The sequence below is a fragment of the Kwoniella dejecticola genome, chromosome 2 (genome assembly GCF_000512565.2).
Source record: "Kwoniella dejecticola CBS 10117 chromosome 2, complete sequence".
NCBI classification, from domain to species: domain Eukaryota; kingdom Fungi; phylum Basidiomycota; class Tremellomycetes; order Tremellales; family Cryptococcaceae; genus Kwoniella; species Kwoniella dejecticola.
Window position 1 is genome coordinate 913598 of NC_089302.1, and position 20168 is coordinate 933765.

The 20168-nt window shown below is 49.0% G+C and overlaps 5 protein-coding genes across 5 annotated transcripts; 3 read left to right on the forward strand and 2 right to left on the reverse strand.

Moving 5' to 3' along the window:
• Positions 1 to 198: 198 nt before the first annotated feature.
• I303_101786 (uncharacterized protein) lies at positions 199 to 7124 on the reverse strand (the record flags this gene model as incomplete). Its single annotated transcript, XM_018405425.1, has 5 exons — positions 199 to 2061; positions 2137 to 2177; positions 2243 to 5077; positions 5142 to 6973; positions 7042 to 7124. 5 exons carry the CDS (start codon positions 7122 to 7124, stop codon positions 199 to 201), a joined length of 6654 nt encoding a protein of 2217 aa, XP_018265706.1.
• Positions 7125 to 8597: 1473 nt separating this feature from the next.
• On the reverse strand, positions 8598 to 10292 carry I303_101787 (uncharacterized protein; the record flags this gene model as incomplete). The annotated part of the gene is made up of 7 exons (XM_018405424.2): positions 8598 to 8667; positions 8749 to 9247; positions 9331 to 9545; positions 9611 to 9732; positions 9824 to 10084; positions 10155 to 10204; positions 10274 to 10292. 7 exons carry the CDS (start codon positions 10290 to 10292, stop codon positions 8598 to 8600), a joined length of 1236 nt encoding a protein of 411 aa, XP_018265705.2.
• A 570-nt stretch (positions 10293 to 10862) lies between these two features.
• On the forward strand, positions 10863 to 13181 carry I303_101788 (uncharacterized protein; the record flags this gene model as incomplete). The annotated part of the gene is made up of 10 exons (XM_018405423.2): positions 10863 to 10914; positions 10988 to 11075; positions 11266 to 11482; positions 11547 to 11643; positions 11704 to 11762; positions 11823 to 11876; positions 11942 to 12022; positions 12109 to 12334; positions 12396 to 12495; positions 12557 to 13181. 10 exons carry the CDS (start codon positions 10863 to 10865, stop codon positions 13179 to 13181), a joined length of 1599 nt encoding a protein of 532 aa, XP_018265704.2.
• Positions 13182 to 14192: 1011 nt separating this feature from the next.
• On the forward strand, positions 14193 to 15796 carry I303_101789 (carbamoyl-phosphate synthase, small subunit; the record flags this gene model as incomplete). Its single annotated transcript, XM_018405422.1, has 4 exons — positions 14193 to 14445; positions 14516 to 15321; positions 15407 to 15589; positions 15671 to 15796. The coding sequence occupies 4 exons, from the start codon at positions 14193 to 14195 to the stop codon at positions 15794 to 15796; spliced, it is 1368 nt and encodes a 455-aa protein (XP_018265703.1).
• An 892-nt stretch (positions 15797 to 16688) lies between these two features.
• I303_101790 (uncharacterized protein) lies at positions 16689 to 19850 on the forward strand (the record flags this gene model as incomplete). The annotated part of the gene is made up of 18 exons (XM_065968419.1): positions 16689 to 16737; positions 16891 to 17033; positions 17598 to 17759; positions 17828 to 17872; positions 17942 to 17955; positions 18047 to 18060; positions 18120 to 18220; positions 18293 to 18457; positions 18552 to 18596; positions 18658 to 18678; positions 18762 to 18820; positions 18903 to 18914; positions 18982 to 19085; positions 19160 to 19169; positions 19240 to 19360; positions 19450 to 19481; positions 19564 to 19602; positions 19667 to 19850. The coding sequence occupies 18 exons, from the start codon at positions 16689 to 16691 to the stop codon at positions 19848 to 19850; spliced, it is 1320 nt and encodes a 439-aa protein (XP_065824491.1).
• Between the last annotated feature and the right edge of the window lie 318 nt (positions 19851 to 20168).

Here is a 20168-nt window from a genome sequence, read left to right on the forward strand (position 1 = left end):
CGCAGCACGTCTCTAATGAAGATGAACTTCTCGTGCACTTATACGCTCTGCTATGCGTTCCACTGGCGCCATGATGTGATTCGTGCATCTGCGCTAAATACAACCATCGCGTCACTAGCGGTCCCGTACAACCCCACTACAAGCGTTTTCAGACGCTCTACATACGTCAATGATCACTTGAATCGTTCATGTAGTACTTCAAACAATTTCATCCGTCAATTCGGGAACTGTACTGCCGTTATTCTGCTTGAATGCGAGTGATCCCGCTTGCCCTTCCACCTCTGTCCTGTCTCCCTCCACTTGCGTCCCTTCCTCTGGCAATCCTGCCCCTGATCCCGGCTCTACCCCTACCGCCACCTCTGATTGAGCTCCTGTCTCTGCCTCTGCCACTGCTTCGAGGTTTGCTTCTGTCTGTTCCTGAAATTCTGTCCCTACCTCGAGGACCACGTCCGCCAGCGTATCTATTACCGCCTCTTCCCCTACATCAACTACCATCTTCTCGACCGGAACGTCCTGCTCAGACCTTTCATGCTCTTCTCCGTTGGCGGTGTTGGCGGTATCATCCACTTCCACTTGCGGCTGAATCGCTTGCTCGACCGGGACTTCGTCCACGATCTCGCTAAGAGGAACTGTAATAGTGTCCTCCTGGACTTCAGCTACACTCTCGTCCGTTTCCATATTCTCTTCCACAGCAGCAGATCCTTCATCGTCAATTCCCATGGGTGTAGCTTCCGCTGTTTCCGCAATCAGTTGAGCAGGTTCATCCGAAATGACATCTCCCTCGTCCTTCCCCTCATTCTCGTTCTCTTTCTCTTCCCCTTGATCTTGATTTTCGACCTGCTGATTAGGATCAAGCATCGTAGGCGTATCTTCAGTCAAAGTGGGAGTTGCAAGTGGCGAAGGCAGAGGTAAAGGCTGTACGACGAATCGATCCGCAAAGCCGAATCGAAGTGGACTATTGGTCCCTGACGTGTTCCTCAACGCACTAGCGAAAGAGATCGAGGCTTGTCTAGGGCGCGTGGGAGGGAAGAAAGGATCTTGTGCGTTTGACGTTCCCGTCAGCGGGGACGTGGTTGTACTTGCACTCGTGCTTGGTGGACCAAATAACGATGAAGGTGTATCTTTCATCACTTTGAACGGAGCGATTTCGATTCGGTCGGTCGTCCGAGAAGTAGAGGCGGACGCGGTGGGATTGCCTTGAGCTTGAATGCGAGTTTGTGAGTGGTCCGTTGGAGATCCAAACAGGTTTGTGTCTTCTTCCTCGTCATCCTCTTCTGACTCTTCAAGCAATTCAGCGTTCGCGTCCTCCTCGTCCTCTAGGTCTATATCACCTTGGAGTCCGAAAAGTGGCAAAGGCAGCTCAAAATCTTCTCCAATGGTTCCCGAAGGTCCAGCATGATTAGAAGTAGGATTATCGTCGTCTTCGTCATCCTCATCATTCCAAAATGAGAATGGTGCAGGGGTCGGGGCTCCAAGAACAAGTTCGTCCTCAATCATCAACGCATCCGTCTCGATCCAGGGTGTCGGAGCTGATTCGTACGCTACCCCAGGCGGAGGCACATCGTTGTCACCCTGTAGATCTTCGAATTGGTCTTGATCGTGATCGTGATCCTGATGAGCCTGTTGAGGGTCCACTGCATCCATCAGTCTGAGTATCCTATCTCTTTTCTCCTCTTCAGTCAATTTTCGCCTCTTGCTCAATGGAATCTCCACTATGACTTCTAACCTCCTCTTTCTGTCTGGCCGAGGTTCGTCATTATCGGCTTCGGCTGCGGCGATGACATCGTCGTCTTCGATGGTCTGTAAGATGTGCGGAGGATGTTGAGGGTGTATGATCGGATCTTCACCAGCAAAGCAGTGCGAGGCGACTTTTTCTCTGATCTTGGCGGCGTAGAATGCTGATTTGTGTACTGAGCCAACGACGGGCGGAGTAATAAGTTCGTCTGTTCGAGCCGTCTCGGGTATAGCCTCGGCAGGCGGTGGTGATGGGACCAGGTGGACAGATAGATCCGCTAGCGGAGCTGGCTTATCGGAAGGTGAGTCGTGGGTTTTAGTCACATGCTATCAATCACCAAGCAGGCATCAGCGTCGTGTCACCGAAGAAGCCATTGCTCGTTGATTATGAGGTATACTTACTCTTGACAAATGGGAGAAGTTGAGGGAAGTCAATTCGCAATCTGATCCAGAGTCGACGACCATGATCAGCATAAACATCCGTTGCGAGACCGGCGAAGTAGCTCACCTTGGAAGGGACACCTTAGCACCCTCGAAACATGTCTCGCAGTCAAATGCTGCTCCAGGTCTTTCTCAGAGGTGAAACAAGGCTCATCGCATCCTTTCCAGTGGCATCGGTAGAACCATTTCCCCAGTACTATTTCTCTTTCTGTCGTTCTTCGAGTATTCCAACTCCACCGCTCGGTCGACACCTGTTCTTGACCTTGTCTTGCATGGGCTCTAGCTTTCACGTGCAGCTGTAAGCGCCTTTCAGAAGCTAAGACGGAGTCGCAGCCTTTCCATAGACATGGATATTCTTTTGACCTATTAAGAATGCTTTGTTCCGACAAGATGCTGGCAAAGGGTTCGAGAAGTGCTGGTCCGGGTCTAGTGACGAACCGTAAAGGTATGGGCTCAGGTGATGACGGTCGAACAGTTCTCGAACCTCTCTGAACGGTCAATTTCACTGGTCGGAGACCTGCATGTGCCCTTCGCTGGAGTAGTAGAGTTTCATCCTCGGAATCGTCATCTCGGAAAGGATTATAGTGCCCTCGCGAGATGAGCTCTTCTCGCCTCGTCCGTTTGATTGGAATGACTACCTTCGCTCGATCGACCGGCTCGATAGTGGCTTTGACTTTCTGTTTCTTGGTAATCGGTTTACTTTTCCGTGAATCCACCTTGACTCCGCGTGCAGCGTTGGTGGTTTCTTCCGCTTCAGACTCGATGGACGGTGATAATTCTACGCCGTTTCCTTCTTCTTCCTCGGGTTCCGGCGAAGGTTGATACTCGGGCGAAGAATCTCTTTTCTCGTCAACCAATGCTATATCGTCATCTTCCGGATCCAGTTCATCCACTTCTTCCTCAGCTTCAGCCTGGACCTGGGGTTGAGAGGTTTCGAATTTGACTCGGGGAATTTTCTTCGAAGACGGAACTTCAACCACGAGTACACTTCTCCTGCTAGGTGTGGTAAGCGCGGGAGACGAATTGCCGCTTCTCGTGGTGGGGTTTGTCGAAAGTTGTAAGCTTCTACGCATGCCAAGAGCCTTCTTGACGGTCTTTTTCGCTTTGACTGGTCGCGCGGCCTTCTTCTTGCTTTGCGAAGCTTGCGTGGACTCAGCATCCGGCCTGACAGGTTCTGGTACGACTGGTTCTTCGACGTCGGCATCTACAATGACCTCCTCTTCGCCTTCTGCGTCTTGAAGTGTGGCGGCATCCGGTATTGGCCCTAATCCTTCCACAAGCGCTCGAGCGAGTTCTTGGACTTGAGCGGGGGAAGGTTCGTATCCGTCATCCTGGTTCAAAGACGGGTCAATGTTGATCTCGATGTCACTCGGTTCTGATTGTACATCTCTTTGTTTACCTTTCCCCTTGTAGTTGCCTTTGCCTACTGACGGCAATTGCGACCAGGCGATTCCAACATCCGAAACATCGATGCCATTCGCGGTGGTAAGTGCGGTGGCTGGCTTTCGGTAGATACGAGTGAATGGTGAATCCTGAGTCCGCAATTTGGCGGCACTCGATACTCCTGATCCCCATCCCGGCGCAGAGGTCAGGTCAATTCTTTTTCTAGGCGAGATGTCCAGTATGAGTGGGATCGACTCTTGGTGTAGAGCGTCGAGAAATCCGGGTCCTAGTTTACTATATTTCGAGTTGGACTTGGGGTATGGTCCAAACACATTCTGGTAGGCCTTCTTCTTCTGGTATCTCAATCTGTTCTTTTCAGCTAGTCTCGCCTTTTCCTCTGGAATGAGAATCCTTTTCTTGGAACTCCCATCTTCATGATTGGGGTTTGGTTCCGATGGCTTGCCCGGGGTCGAGGTGGACATCGATTGCTCATTGCTATTATACATAGTGGCCAATATACTCTGCGAAGAGATTGGAATTCCGGTAGAAGGACCGGTGTGTGAATGTATATCATGAATCTGGCTGTTACTGCTTTCCGGCAGATTGGGATGCGATGAATGTTCTTGCGCCGTCTCGCCTTGGAAGAGGCCTTCAAAGGTTGAGACGGGATGAGATAATTGAGCTAGACTGTCGAATTGTGAGTACGAGGTATCCTCCGGCTGAGAAGCAGGGACTAGTATCGAGCTGTCATTATTGGCATGCGATTCGAAACCATTGGAATGAGGCTGAACAGCTTGAGCTGGTTTTGCTTTGCGATTGACTGTCTTTGAACCCTTAGGTCTGCCTCTCTTGGCATATGTCGGACGTTTTGCCGGAATAGAGGGCAGCACTGCCAGGGCGGGATTCACCTGATATCGCGCCTCCTGTTCCTCATGCAGGCCCGATTCTGCTGCATTGAGAGAGCTTCCGGGCTCCAGTTCGGCCGGCTGGAATATCGACGCATCCGTGCGTCCAGTGCTAAGTTGATGCGGCGAGTACATCTGCCCATCGGGTGGATGGTAAAAGGAGTCTTTCTGTCCCGTCATAGGCATTGTTGTGGGAGTGCCGGCGGACAGTGCTATAGGGGCATCTCCAGGTGCGGCCGTGGTTATAGGTGGAACTTTGGGTTTCCTCCCTCGTTTCTTCGGTTGCGAAGGGACGTCGGCACTATCACCGTTAGCCTTGTCTTCTCCCGATTTTCGTCGGCGCTTCTTAGGTTGTGATCCGGATGCGGGTGCGTTCACTTTAGCATCTGTCAACTCGGCCGTGCTCTGGGGCGGCCTCAGGACGCTGCCATTCGAGTCATTCACAGCACGTTCAGGAGGGATCAGTGTCACAGGATTCGTGAAGCTGCCCAGCGGACCGTCCGACGTCATCGTTTGTGGCGAAGCTGTCACGGCGGCTGCGGGTGGAGGGTTTGACTGAGGTCTATCATCGACAGGTGGAGGTATGACGCTCGGATTACCGGCCATGATGGCCACTGATAATTACGCAAGAAGCGTCAGCAGTGGATGAGCGACTTTTGGTACGCAAACAGCACTCACAGAGTTTTGCCCAGAATACCAATTCCTCCGACGTGATTTGCCTACTGTGTACCCCTTCTTTCAATTTCCGGACTGAGTGGCCCAATTCATGACATCTCTTGCTATACTGAATCAATGGATCCGAACTCCAAGTCATCCTGTAAAGGTTGCTGTCCCGATCAAGCGAAGGTAGAGGCAAAGCACCTGAATTGACTAATTCCTTGAAAGAGTTTACTTTAGGTACTGGATATTCACCCAAATTCTGGTTGAAAGACCGAAGTTGTACTGTCCTTGTAGCCTTCTGTGCGGAGGATGAGGGCTTCTCCACAGACTTTGGCAAAGAAGACGCAGGTGGGTTAGGTGAGATATGCGAACGAGTTGTCGCATCGGAATGGGATGAGAGCAAGTCGGGTACCCTTTGAGGCGGCGGATGTGAAGGTGTAGGTTGATGCAAAGGTAATTGCGTAGTAGTGTTGGGGGACTGCTGTACTTGATTGGAGGAGGCCGCTGAGTCAGGTCTAGCTATCACAGACGAATTCGAGTGACGGGAAGCGTAATCTGTCGAGTGGACTGGGTTGTTGAGTGATTGGAAAGGATTCGCATGTCGGGTGACCTCCTGTGGCTTCTGACGGTCACTCGTGCTGGATGAAGCGGACTCCGAAAGCCTACTGGATTGATGGGTATTCAGGACTCTTGATGCTTTCGGCGGTAGGGTCAACTTGGACGGATCGACATAGTGATGTTGCTGCTGAGGTGACGGTATATTCCTTCTATGATCAGATCCTTGTCTATTACTACCACTACTGCTGATCGAGGCTTGCTGAGGTTGTTGTTGGCCATATAGGTTCTGATTCGTGTTCATCGTAGCCGTGACAGGGTGGCGGAAAGACGATGGATTGCTCGTATTTGTGGATTCTCGAGTCCGAGGAAGCGCAGCCCTCTCTTCCGTTCCCTTGGTCTTATCCCACAATATCTCCAGACCACCTAACATCAACAGAGATAGCTCTTGCAATTGTTTCGCTATTGACGACTTGGTTGCTTGGGGTGTCGAGTCGTCTGCTAATTCCAACAACTTCGCTAACATGTACCACCATCCTCTTGAAGAGACCTCGGTACTTCCCCCGGCTCTTATGACTGATGCTAAGAGTTTATACATGTCTACTCTCCTCCCCCTGATTCTCCAGTCTGTAGCCAATCCATCAGGTTGACCCATACAATCCGTCAGCCAATCGTGTAATTGTTTCTCAGACGGCAAAGGGACTGAATTGGCTGAACCGAATGTAGATGCCTTAGCATGAGTATGGGAATTGGGAATGGCCGACTGGATTTGTGGTGATATCGAGGAAGATGGTCCAGCAGACGAACGATCGAGCTCTCTGAAAGACTGGGGCCTATTCAGGCCAGACTGATGAGAGTGAGTCTGGGGTTGAGAATAGTGCGAGTGTGAGTAAGCGCTGGTGCTGGTGTGATTGGTTGTTTGCGAGTATGAGTGGGGTTGAGTTGGAACATTATTGTGGGTTCTGCCGGAAGAAGAAGTCCGATAACTACTTGGTCCAGCTTGTCCATAATGTTGTGTTTGTTGTTGTTGTTGCTGTTGCTGCTGATCATGGTTGTTATTATGCTGATGTTGTGTGGCTGTAGGCCAAGCAGGATTCGTGCTGTATGATCCTGCATTCCTCGTGGAGATTCCTTGATCTTCGTTATTGTTGTTGTTATTGTTGTTGTATATTGAAGAAGTCAAATTAGCCTGACCGTGTCTAGAAGAGGTCGGATTCGACACCGTCGCAGCCCATTGGGGAGGGTACGAGCTGGACCCGGTAACGGATGGATTCGATGCTGCAGATCGAGCATTACTGGATGTTGCTATCAATTAGTCTGATCGATCGAAACGTCGGCAACATGAAGGAAAGGGGAGACTCACTATCTCTCTTCATCGTCTAATGCTCGTAGCCGTTCCTCCAGCATACGCCTCTTGGCTTGTCTCCTTTCAGCTTCATCGGACATGATATTCCTTCCCCTATTACTCTGTCCATGATTTTTTCTGAAGATCCGCAGAATCGTCTTTATTCGGATTCGAGCGCATGTCTCACTCTTCAGTCACAGTCTATGATCGTCCATCCATTTACACAAGTTGGGAAGGGCGATATATTTTGCTGCTTGTTGTTGTTTTTCCTCGTGCTGATCAATAGCTGGAAAGGTGATGAACGAGTGACAATCTAATGTACCGGACAAGAACGCGCCGATGGGAGGAATGATATGATGTGGCATAATGAGATAGCACGGAATCAATTAGATCACTGTATAACTCCTTCGAATCCGGCTCAGCTGCAGTAAGTAGTTGCCCAACCATTCAATGGGCTTTACACAAATAGGACCACCCTCATTCTGCTTCCCATTTGACGTCAAGACCACAAAGCGAGAAGACAGGATAAGATGGCCGGCGCAGGTGAGCTGGCCACTCCCAAGTATCTACATTACCGGGCACTCCCGGCTGACGCAGAATTTGATGCTTGTCGCAGGATTCCACCCACATCCCCCATCTCTCCTTCATAGGGGCCTAGCGAAAGCTCTCGGCGCAGGAATGTGGTTCTTCATATTTTACCGTGCGAGGTGAGTGGACGGTTTCAGCTGGCTTGTGATTTTACGGTGTTTCGGAAAGCGTATATAAGCTGATATGCATGATTTACATGTGTATAGACAAGATGGACCTGCTCTGATAGTATGTATCTTCGCCCAAAGTATAAACTAGAAACGATGTCCAAATCACCATGATTCTTCATAACGACGTTACTAATTCTTGGTTCTCTTTGTTGCAGGGTCTCCGACATCCTTGGGATGGACATGGTCATGGACACGGCGAAGAACATCATTAGACAATCATTTGGTATATGGCATTGGAGTATTCGATGTATTGTATCTTATCCGCAGCGAGCACTTGGGACTTTGGCAGCGCGATCGGAGCAACGGTTTATAGTGATATCCTCATCGACCATGATATTTCTGACCCAACGACCACCATTTCAAGTCTCAAGTGTGAAAGACTTCTTTCTGGGCAATTCAGTCGATACAAAGCATGTAATACGAAAATGGAACGAGAATGAGCTCTAGGACCCGGATTATCGGATTACGCTTGTCAATGTCAAGACAGTCGTCCCCGAGTCGACTCGTATCTGCATGTCGACCGTGCCGGTCAACATAGTTCAAGATGATACGCTGACTTGAGTCTGAGTCCTACATAATTGGGACTGCACATTCTTTTCGAATGATACCTGCTTGGTTGCTCTCGCAACGTCGCTTCCTTGACCAGCTTGTCAGGTTGTCACAGAAAATTGACCCATGACTGCATCAATCCATCAGAGCCTATGCATACATTCCTATAATAAACTGTAAGCCATGTATACGATCTATGACCAACTGTGTCAGACCCAATGATACTGCCTTATCAACACATATTCGTTACAATCCCGAATACGCTATCTAAGGGAGAACATGGTATGGCTTTGGCGGCTTGTGTCGTCCAGTCTCAACAGGGATATCGTAATTCGTACTGTCGGCATCGGAAAATTCAGCAAAATCCCTCAACCGTAGTGGAAGAGTGGTTCCTCCGTTGAGTTGAGCGAAGACTTACGCTGCCCTGTACCTTCTCAAATACTTGATAGCATGTTCCTCAATCGGATCAGGGATCATATCCAGCTCTTTCCAACTCTTGACTTCTTCACCATCAATCCCCTTGGTCTGGGTGACGTACGCTTCCTCCCAACCCGATTTGACTTTCTCGGCATTTGGCGTGGAGAAAGCTTCTACGCCCAAATCATCAATGTATTTCCTCTCGATCTCGTCGGGGGAGATGGTGGGCCACCATATACCCCTGTTCAGGGCGGTCGCAACTAGCTTAGCCACTTGTTTGGGCACCGTGGGAGCCGTCGATGTTGGGTTGAGAGTTATCGAGCTGACCAAAGAAGCGAGGGAGTTGAAGGTGTGCAATACTGGTCCGGGAAGAGCGAAGGTCGATGCGACGGACGTGACGGGAGCATTGAGCATTAGGTCAAGGGCGGCTGCGACGTCCATCACGTGAACAGGGAGGATCTTGGTTTTTCCTTCGTTGAGTTTGAATAAGATTGGGTATTCTGCTCACACGCAAACACATCAAGGTAGAAATAAATCAGCTTGATTACACGCATTATTCCCGCGCAGGGGATAGTATACGCACGAGCAATAGCATTCAATAACCAGTCTTCGTAACCGTACAACTGAGCAGGCCGGACGATAGTAGCTGTAGGGAAAGCATCTCGAACGGCCCGTTCACCGTGGTATTTCGATCGGTAGAACGCAGAGGCTGAATCAGGGTGGGCATTCAAGTGAGATACGTGGACCAGTCGAGGAACGTTGACAGCTGCCGAAACTTCCGCGATGAGTCCAGCAGCCCTGCAACAATCGCAACGTTCGCCAATGAGCTCAGTATCTCGGTTTAAGAGGGCGAATAAGCTCACTTGACATTGACATCCTCATATTTGAAATTGCGCGTCTCCCAATCCCTTCCTACCAAGTTGTACACAACGTCTGATCGTTTGACACACTCGGCAATCTGATCAGGGTTTCTTGCATCCCATTCCTGCAAACGTGAACACAATATCAGTATCATGGAGTCAGAGTTAACCAAGCTGTCTGCAATTCATGCCAAGGGGCACGCGAACGGAACTCACCATAGGAACAATCTGACCCAAATCACCCATAATCTTCAACGGCCTCTTCTCATCCTCATCTCGGTACGGTACAATCACCTGTGTACCTTGTCTAGCCAGCTTCTGAACCAAATATCTACCGAGGAATCCCGTACACCCGAACACCGTGACTGTGTGTCCTGAATCACTGGATCGACCTCCTGTAGGTGGTCCATACTTGATTATGGGTTTTGGTGTGTGCGAGGGGTCCGGGGAAGAGGTGACTACTAATTGATGTGCCGACTGATCATAGTTCGCCTCTTTCGTTAACTTCTGATTCTTCATGTTTTTTTTAAGGTGAAGAAAGACTTACTCGGGTGGATATCAACGATCTTCGAGCAACTTTGCTTCGAAGGACCGGTTCTACGGGATATACTCCTATTTAGCGTGATTTCCGCTCAAGCTGCAAAGGGAACCGTTGAGACAACTCACGCATTCGAAGGGAAGCCATGTTGACGGTGTACCAGACAAATTTGGCTGATTCCGTAGCTAGATCAGTGGTTTTATATGTTTGTTGTTGCTGTTGTCGAGGTCGAGTTATAGTTGTACGAAATGAGTGATTGCTGGTTGGAGAATCCCTCGTTGCTCCTGCTCCTATTCGGCATCAAAGACGAGTGAACCTGGATGTGGCATTTCCTGATGATTTGATTCCGTTTGAGTCTGTCTAGGCGGAGTCGGCCGTGATGTGATGATGGGATGATGCGTTGGATGTGTGCTTGTGCTTGTGCGTGCTGGTGGTTGTGCATAGCTGTGATTCATGTTGGCACTATATCAAGAGACTCACTGCCTTTGGTCCACTTCGTTCTCTCTCCTTCTCTATCCTATCGATAAATGATAGATACACGAAAGAAGCTTAGTCAAGACGGACTCGACATACGCGAATCTAGCTCATTCAATAACCAGTTTCTTCTCCCCTTCTCCGTCTTCTTCAACAACCCCTTCTTCGGAGGCACCGGCTCCCTCAATCCAGCTTGACGGGCGAATACAACTTGGCAGTGATCCGAGGCTAAGAAGGAATACAATGATGGCGTCAAGACCTTGGTCCAGCTTGACCCCTGTTCAAGCTTTGGTCGGTATGTCCTTCCTTTTCAGCTGCCGGCTTACCTGTCGTAAACTCCCAGCTGATAAAACGAAATGGGCAATCAGAACAATGTTGTGATCCGACTTTACCTGTACCGAATGACGTGGCGAATATAGAGTTGGCGGAGATGATCAACAATAAGAAGGCTAATAGGTGAGCTATAATACCATCATCCCCTCACCGCCTCAAGCTCCGCCAAGCCCACCCATTGATCTGCTCATCATCTGTATCGTCATCATGTTCTTGATCAATTCGGATACCTTTGCCTTTCCCTCTCGGCTCAATACTTCTCCCTTTCGTGATCAGCTTGGACCTAGCTCACGTACGATTACGCTACACACAGTGCACGAGAAGCAGCTCATGGGCTATTACAACATATAAACTCGCGAAATCCAAACGAAGCAATCATAGCCCTCGCAGTATTAGATCACTTAGTGAAGAACTGCGGATACCCTATACACTTGCAGATCAGTACGAAAGAGTTTTTGAATGAGCTAGTCAGGAGATTCCCGGAGAGACCGCCGATGGTAATTGGGCGAGTTATGGGCAAAATCTTGGAAGTGAGTTTAGCTGCCGGTTTGACACTCTCGACGACACAGCTGCTGATACCCGGCTTTCGTACAGATGATACATGAGTGGAAGAACACATTATGTGTTCATTCGAAATATAAAGATGATCTGGTACATATCAGGGATATGCACAGACTGCTGAGTTATAAGGGTAAGCTATCTTCAATAGTCCTTCTCTACTAGAAGACGTAGCCAACGGAAACGATGATAGGATATCGATTCAAATCGTTTGATGCGGCACGAGCCATGGCGGCGGCGAATCCAAACGAGGTGAGCTAACACACGGCGCTTGATTCCGGTTGTGCTCAGCTAATCACGAGAGGAATGCAGGATTTGAAATCGCCCGAAGAGCTGGAGGAGGAAGATCGACAAGCCAAATCTGCGGTGGGTTTCAGCTATTTTATGCCAATCGGTGATTGTTGGATCAGCTGGTTGACACCGATATGCAGAAACTGCAAGAACTGATTCGACGAGGTACTCCGCGAGATTTGGCTGCTGCTCAGGAATTGATGAAGGCGTTGGCTGGTGCTGTGAGTTGATCGACAATGACAAGGCGGACACTTGTACTACGGATCTACGAACGCCGTTACTAATTCTCGCATGCTTTTTGAAATAGGAACCCGAGAAACAACCAGATTATGCCGCCCAAACGTTGTCCGAGCTTGACAAAGTACAATCGAAAGCCATCTTGTTGAATGATATGCTGAACAACGCGAAAGAGGGTGAGAAAGTAGGATTGGAAGGCGATGTGTACGACCAGGTGGCTATTGCATGCAAGGGTGCACGACCGAAAATCCAGAAGTGGATAGAGGATGATGATGGATCTAGAGAAGGGATGATGGGTGAGTTATCGAAGGATCTTCGCCCTTGTCATCGGGATGTGCACTCATGTTGGATGACCAGATCGATTACTGCTGTGCAATGATCTCATCAACACCGCTTTGGAGAGATTTGAAGCTTGTAAAGTAGGAGATTGGACGAAAGCCCAAGCTGTTGTCGAAGCGTAAGCTATTCAAATTGCAATGCGTTGTTTCAGCGGCTTAACAATGTTCTTCTGCCTTCAGGAACAACCCAAACAAGAAAGCAGCGGATCTTATCAACTTCGATGCCTTTGCAGAGGACGAGCCTTCCTCTTCTTCGTCGACAGGCGGAGGCGGAGGTGGATTGGCTTTGCCAAGCGACAGTACCGCTTCTACAAGCGCAGGAATGACAGCTGCTGGTCTTCCATTCGATCTTTTTGCTCCTTCCCCTTCCGCCTCACCCGCTCCTTCCTCAAGCAATGGGATGTTCTCAAACCCTCAACATATTCAACAGCAAAGGACGAATCCAATGGATTTCTTTAATACCCCTTCCCCAAACCAATACCAACAACAACAACAACAACAACAACAATCTTATCAACCACAACAGCAGCAGCAACATCCACCACCAGGGTATAATGGTGGATTCGGCGGGTTACAACAGCCTCCACAACAGCAACAAGCGAATTACGGGTTCGGTCAACCTCCGCAACAAGCACAAACGCAATTCCAACAACCCATTCAAGGTTACTCCTTGTCACCGAACACGAATACGCATCCGCAAAATGGTCAAAGATCACAAACGCCTCAACAATCTTCACAGCCGCCAGCGCAAGCTCAACCTCAGAAAAAAGATGCATTTGCAGATCTGGTGAATTTGATGGATTGAGGGACCGATTTGCCTCATGGATCAGGCCGAGTCGTTGTAGATAGTCACAGCATTTGACTTTGACGGCGCAGTAGATTTGGTGCATATTTAATAATGATACACCTAGATGCCTGCCTATCCATATCTATGGCTTATCTCTAGCGGATGAAGTAAGCTCGGTTATGCATGCGTTCGGGTTGAATTTTGAATTTAATCCCGGCGGTGTTAGTGATCTTACATATATCTATATGAATTGACGCGGGCGTATCAGAGTGATTCAGGGAAACCAACCAAATTAATTCAACCAACCCCCAGCCAACGAGTCAACCCAAAAAAATTGGTACGGCACTCTCACAGAGAGCCTATTATCCATCTCTCTCTCTTACTTATCTTTCCATCTCTTCTTCCCAAGTCCGAAAACATAGCTACATCACTACTGTACGACGGCCTAGCTCGTTCAACTCTCAGACAAGATAACAACCAACACAAACACCTCATACTGATCAAACCCTCACGAGCGACACCACGTCTCGGATGCTGTGGACTGAAAGAGTTTCTGACGAGTGAGTGTCTTGTCTGTCTGTTCTACTGTCTACTGTAAGGGGGATAGGCATACAGCACATCTTCGGGTCATCCCTACTACGTGTAATGAGCGGGTCAGGCCCTCATGCTCAATCCTCCTCATACGTGTCTATATCCTCGTCAAACCCTTATCTACCATGTCGCCCTCCCACCTATACATCCGGCTTCTACCTGGTCCCTGCTTCTACCTGGTCCCTGCTTCTACCTGGTCCCTGCTTCTACCTGGTCCCTGCTTCTACCTGGTCCCTGCTTCTACCTGGTCCCTGCTTCTACCTGGTCCCTGCTTCTCAAGTAGCTCATCAGCTGACACGCCTCACCTCGCAGCTACCTCTCTGATCAAGTATTCACTCTTTTGAATCTTTGATTTCCCCCTCAACGAATCAGGACCAACTTTTCTTACCTTATCTTTCCCCTTCCGAGCAATTGAAGCCTTAGAACGAACGAAGCAAAATGTCGATTGCGCGATCAATGAATGCGATTCGAGCATCAACCTCCGCTCTCAAGAGCTCAAGCTCAAGCTCGCTCTCGCTGCCTAAACGAACATTGGCTACGCCAGTCAACACCAATTTGTACACACCCGTCTTACCTGCCAAGATCCCTGCTGCGCTTCACTTGAAGTCGGGTCAAAGTTATTATGGACAGAACTTCGGTAGTGAGACTTCGAAATTTGGAGAGACTGTTTTCAGTACCAGTATCACCTCTTGTGAGTGGGTCCCATCGCCAATCCAGCTATCACTTTCGGCGGCTGACATAGTTTTATACGACTTCGCTAGACACCGACTCAATGACTGATCCCTCCTACCTCGGTCAAATCCTCGTATTCACCTCACCAATGATCGGGAACTACGGAGTCCCCTCCAACTCATCAGCACCAGGATACCCAGGCATCCCATTCCTCGAATCCGAAAAAATCCAATGTACCGGTGTTGTCGTCTCTGACGTCGCCCTCAAATACTCGCACTATCAAGCCGTCGAATCATTGCACGAATGGTGTCATCGACACGATGTTCCAGGTATCACCGGCGTCGATACTCGGGCAATCACCACTCTCCTTCGAGATCAAGGTACCACCCTTGGTCGACTGGCCGTCGGTGACGAAGCTTCTAAGCCTGCTCCCTCCGACGGGGAATACTGGGATCCATCCGTTGAGAACTTGGTCGCTCAAGCATCAACCAAGCAGCCATACACTATCAACGCTGAGGGCAAGGGACCGAAAATTGCTTTGTTGGATTTCGGAACCAAGGCGAACATTCTCCGAAGTTTAGTCAAACGAGGAGCGCAGGTGACTGTCCTTCCGTGGGATTACGATTTCAACTCGATCAGAGATCAATTCGACGGATTGTTCCTCTCGAACGGCCCCGGAGACCCCAAGCAGATTATGGAGACTGCTTATCGAGTCCGAACGACCATTGATGAGTGGGATAAACCGATCTTCGGGATCTGTATGGGACACCAAGTCTTGGGATTGGCAGCTGGATTAGAGGCGTACAGGATGACTTTCGGAAATAGAGGTCATAATCAGCCGGTACTTGCGCTTGCTAGTTCAGGATCTATCAGTGCTGGTCGAGTCTATGTCACTGTGAGTTGAGTTTCAATCACAGAGCACAGCAATGAACACATAAAACATCATGATACTGATTGCATTCTTGACGCTCATGTGACAGTCGCAAAACCATCAATACGCCTTGAAGTTGACTGAAGATTTCCCTGAAGGATGGGCACCGTTCTTCATCAACTGTAATGATTCTTCGGTCGAGGGAATCATCTCTACGCCAGAAAGCGGAAAACGAGTCTGGGGTGTACAGTTCCACCCTGAATCTGCTGGTGGACCGTTGGATACTATCGAGGTGAGCTTTTGGTACTGGTACTCTTCTGCTAGTCAAAGTGCGCCGAGTGCTGATCATTGAATCTTACATTTACATTGCTAGATGTTCACTGATTTCGTGAATGAATGCCAATTCGGTCGAGCTGGAGGATCTAACATGATTGCGGATGAAGTCAAGATTGGAGGTGGCGATGCTAAAGCAGCTGCTGAGATCAGTGCTTCTATCTAAGTTGTGCGATGACTCGCTTTTTGAGGCGGAGGATTTGGTTGAATATCCAAAACCTCATATTGAATAACCACTTGTAAACTGTTTTCTGCCCTTGGGTTTCGGTTTGAGAGGTACATGCATCTATGGTACAATGTCCATATGATCTCCGCACATTCATGATTGTTCAAAGGCATTGATCGCGCAACACATCGTCGTGCAGTCGAGTATGTACGAGTGACTACCGAAGCAGAAAATCCAATCGAATAAAAAGGCAGATGCTGTGACGTGCTTTTACAGTATGCTGCATAGCCAGTCAGTCGGCTCGAGGAATTACCGGCAAGTCCGCAAATTCAATTCATTCCAAAAATAACGAACGTGCTCAGGCAGGCTCGACTATTCGAAATTTCAAACTTATCATGAACGGCTTTTCAGATCCATTCAATTGCATCATCACCTGTAGGAAACGTTGTGTATCTGGGTCGAGCCTCAAGATGAGACCCTCGTCCCTTTGAATTGAATCAGTTCGGAATCGGCGGGACTCGACCTGAATGAGACTGGTGATCTTGATCTCAGTTCACAACACATCAAGTCAAGTCAAGGCAAGTCAAGGCGAGTCAAAGCAAGTCAGAAGAGCTCGCTTCGAAACAACTCATCTGGACGAGCCACGAATCTCAGGCTCAGGCCTCGGAAAGAAAAGTTGGACAAGAGACCCGAGAGGGACGATCTGATCTGGTCGTGGAAGTGGAATTTTCGAAGGGCCAAGATATATCTATTTGATCCGTAAATAGCGCTCGCGCGAGCTTAGAAACTCATTGCTGCCTACTTGTTGATATCGGTTTCAGACTTATTCTGCAAAGCGAAGTCGAAGTCGGGAGCGTAAGAGCCTAGTTGCCAGGTGAACAACGGGGTCAATATGGTTGTGGTTGAAATGTCAAGTCATATAAGGAATATGACTATAAAGCGTGAGTGACGCCCATCCACAAGTGATCTTTGTACTTCTGCGGGACGCATTCCATCTCCCTTCAATCCCAAGAATCCCGAGAGACTTAGCGGGACAGAACAGCCAAGCTGACTTGCCGTACTCGTGGAATTGCGTTGCGTTGAAAATCTGATAGACCCCCCAGTTCAAAGTGAACCACACGTTCATGTAGACCCCCATTCATCGCTTTTCTTGTGGTATATCCTGATCATCGTCGGACTGGTCCTCCTTGGAGGGGTGTTCTCGGGGTTGACCCTGGGTCTGATGGGGCTGGATACGGTGAGTGGCTGTTTGAGATATGGGGATTGGTGGTGCGGGTGGAGATGGGATCAAACAGAGAAGGAAAGGATCGGGATAGCGGCGCAGACGGACAGTGGGCGAGGGATGGGGATGTGCTTGAAGAGAAACGGAAAGGGGCGAGATATGGAGAGACGGGGATAGGGAGAGAATCGGACTAGGTGAAATGGGAAGCAGGTACGAGGGAGCTCAGAGGGGAGCGGAGAGGAAAAGAAAAGGGAGGGGAGCAAGGGGAAATGCAAACGGGTGAGGTGCGGGGGCAAGGAGAGCGGGGGAGAAATAGGGTGGGGAAAGATGGACCGGGAGACCGGGGGCGAGGAGGGGTGAGGAGGACAACGACGACGACGAGAGATGAGAGACGGGAACAGAAGGGGAAAGGGGAAAGAAAGGAATGTGGGGATCCAACCAAGACCATCGTTCATTTCGAACTCGATACGAGGCATTAAAGGGATATATAAAAATCCTGAAATGAAGCTCGAAGCGGAAAAATTCGTTCACAAGGTGACATTGACGTTGATGCTGACACCCCTCGCTCCACATGCACAGGTCAATCTGCAAGTCCTAGCTATATCTGGAACTCCCGACGAACGAAAACGGGCCCCGAGGGTACTCAAGCTAATAGGCAGGGGAAAACATACGATGCTAGTAGTGCTGTTACTGGGAAATACATTGATCAATACTTCATTACCGATCTTCCTGGATTCCATCGTAAGCACTTGGCATGCTGCCATCGCGGCGGTATTGTGACTGAACTAGTCGAGTTGGTTATTTTATAGGTTGGCGGTGGAATCATAGCTGTATTAGCGTCTACGTTGTTGATTGTGAGCCCTCTTGAGTGTGTGACCTATATCCAAGTGGAATATCACGCTAATTTGGGTGCATCCGAACAGCTCATTTTTGGCGAGTGAGTCAGCATGAATTTTGTACACTGAGACACAGGGACCAAGAGCTGCAATCGAGGCATGGCGCTTATCCTTCTTTTGCGACTCGATTAGAATTCTACCTCAATGTAAGCCGCTAAGCTGGTCACCGTCGGAAGCGTCGGACACTGATGTCCGCGATTTTTAGCGATATGCGATAGATACGGCTTGGCCATCGGTGCATCCTTCGCACCAGTCATCAAGGTATTGATCATACTCTTTTACCCAATCGCGAAGCCTATGGGAATGGTAAGTCGACTCCCGTATTCGAGGTCCTGCTTTCTAACGACGTTGTGACTGATTTCGGCATTCACCATGTAGGCGCTTGATTATATACTTGGAGCCCACTCTGATCCCGTCACATACCGAAAAGCGGAGTTGAAAACCTTTGTCAGTCTCGGGGTGGAAGATAAGCTCAATGAAGATGAATTGGGGTTATTGGGCAGTGTGTTGGAGTTTTCCAATAAGAAGGTCGGCGATGTTATGGTGCGTCATCGTTGAGTCCGATTTCCAAATAGGAATCTGTCCCGTATCTGATGGAGCCGAAAATTGTTGATTCTTTGTTCCCTGTTCATTATAGACTGCCAAAGAGGACATGTATACCCTTTCTGCTGATAAGATCGTTGTGAGTTCATGCGCAGCGAAGCGGAGAGATGCGACCGCTGATCTGGTGATTATCTATACAGGATGAGGATTTGGTGTCAGAAGTGAGCATCGACTGGTTTGAGAGGTCCTACCGTGGGTGGCGTTAGCCGTGAAGACTGATAATTCTTCTGCATATTTTTGCTAGATTCTGCGGAAAGGATATAGTCGTATACCAGTATACGATACTCGCAAATCGACTTATGCGTGAGTCTTCTTTTCGCCCTTGTCAGTACTAAGACCAAGGCATTCCCTTCTCAGGCTAAAGCTGATACTGCTTGACCATTAGAGGATGTTTGACGTAAGTGGAATGGTGGAATGACGACCAATTGAGATTTTTGAAGTTCAGCAGCTCATTTGGATTATAGATTGAGGAGTCTGATCTCGTACGATCCGACGGATCTACATCCGGCTTCGAGGTTGATATCGCAGGTCTTGCCGCAATGTCCGCCCGACTTGCCGTTGTTAGAGGGTGAGTATTCGTATACCCTGCACATCGATGAGTGATCTGAAATTGAAGAGAAGTTACTGATATTTTTCGATCAGCTATGGCTTAGTGAGTCTTGAATTCGAAGAGCGACCATACTGCGACTCCAAATATCTGATGGGGAAATGGATCTGTACAGCTTCCAGACTGGGCGAAGTCATATGTTATTGATCAATGATTTCCCGGGACAAGATGAAAAGGTATTGGGATTAGTGACTCTGGAAGATGTGGTGGAAGAACTGATTGGGAAAGAAATTATCGTAGGTCTCTCTTCGCTTTGTATGATTGACAGTATCTCCGCCATCAGAATAGCTCGTTCGCTGATCGTGACGGCGATCGTGTCGGGCAGGACGAGACAGACGTTTATATAGATACGCACAGGTAAGTCGTCTCATGAGCACGTCCCATTGAACCCCTGTATGCCGGTTGGCGGCAGCTGATACCGCACGCATTCGTCGTACAGCCGCGTACCAGTGATCAGATCGAACCAAAGGTCGAAACAGTGAGTCCACGTATGGACCTGACCTTGGGAAACAGATATTGACAGACCTATTCTGATTGGGCAGGACGGAAGGGTTGAAGAGGATATATGAAGGGCATTTAGCCAGACAGAGAGCATCAATCTCGTTCAATAGATCGAGGTCTCAGCGAGTTGGTTCGGCAGGATACGGTAGTGCAGGTAGTGCAGGGGAAGTATCTAGGCTTTTAGGTCAAAGGAATGGGGAAGTGGGGGATGACGGTGTTGTATGATCTATTTTGATTTGGTCTGATCTGATCTGATTCTGTCGCAATGCATACGGGCTGTGTGGTGTGCTCATCTATGGTGTTGTTACAGTACACTCGATTTGATCAGCCAAAGAGAGCGAAGGGCTTTTATTCAACCTTGACTACCATCAGTGACTGATGCATCAAGGCGTGAACTAAGCTTAGTCTCCTCTCGTGGTGGGCAATCCCACCACCAATTCATCAAAGCTAGTCGCGCTTTGATCTACCTGCACACGTGTCTGTACCCTGAATCATACTAGTCCGTCATAATCCGAGTGTGTGGGACGAAAACAAAAAGTCAAA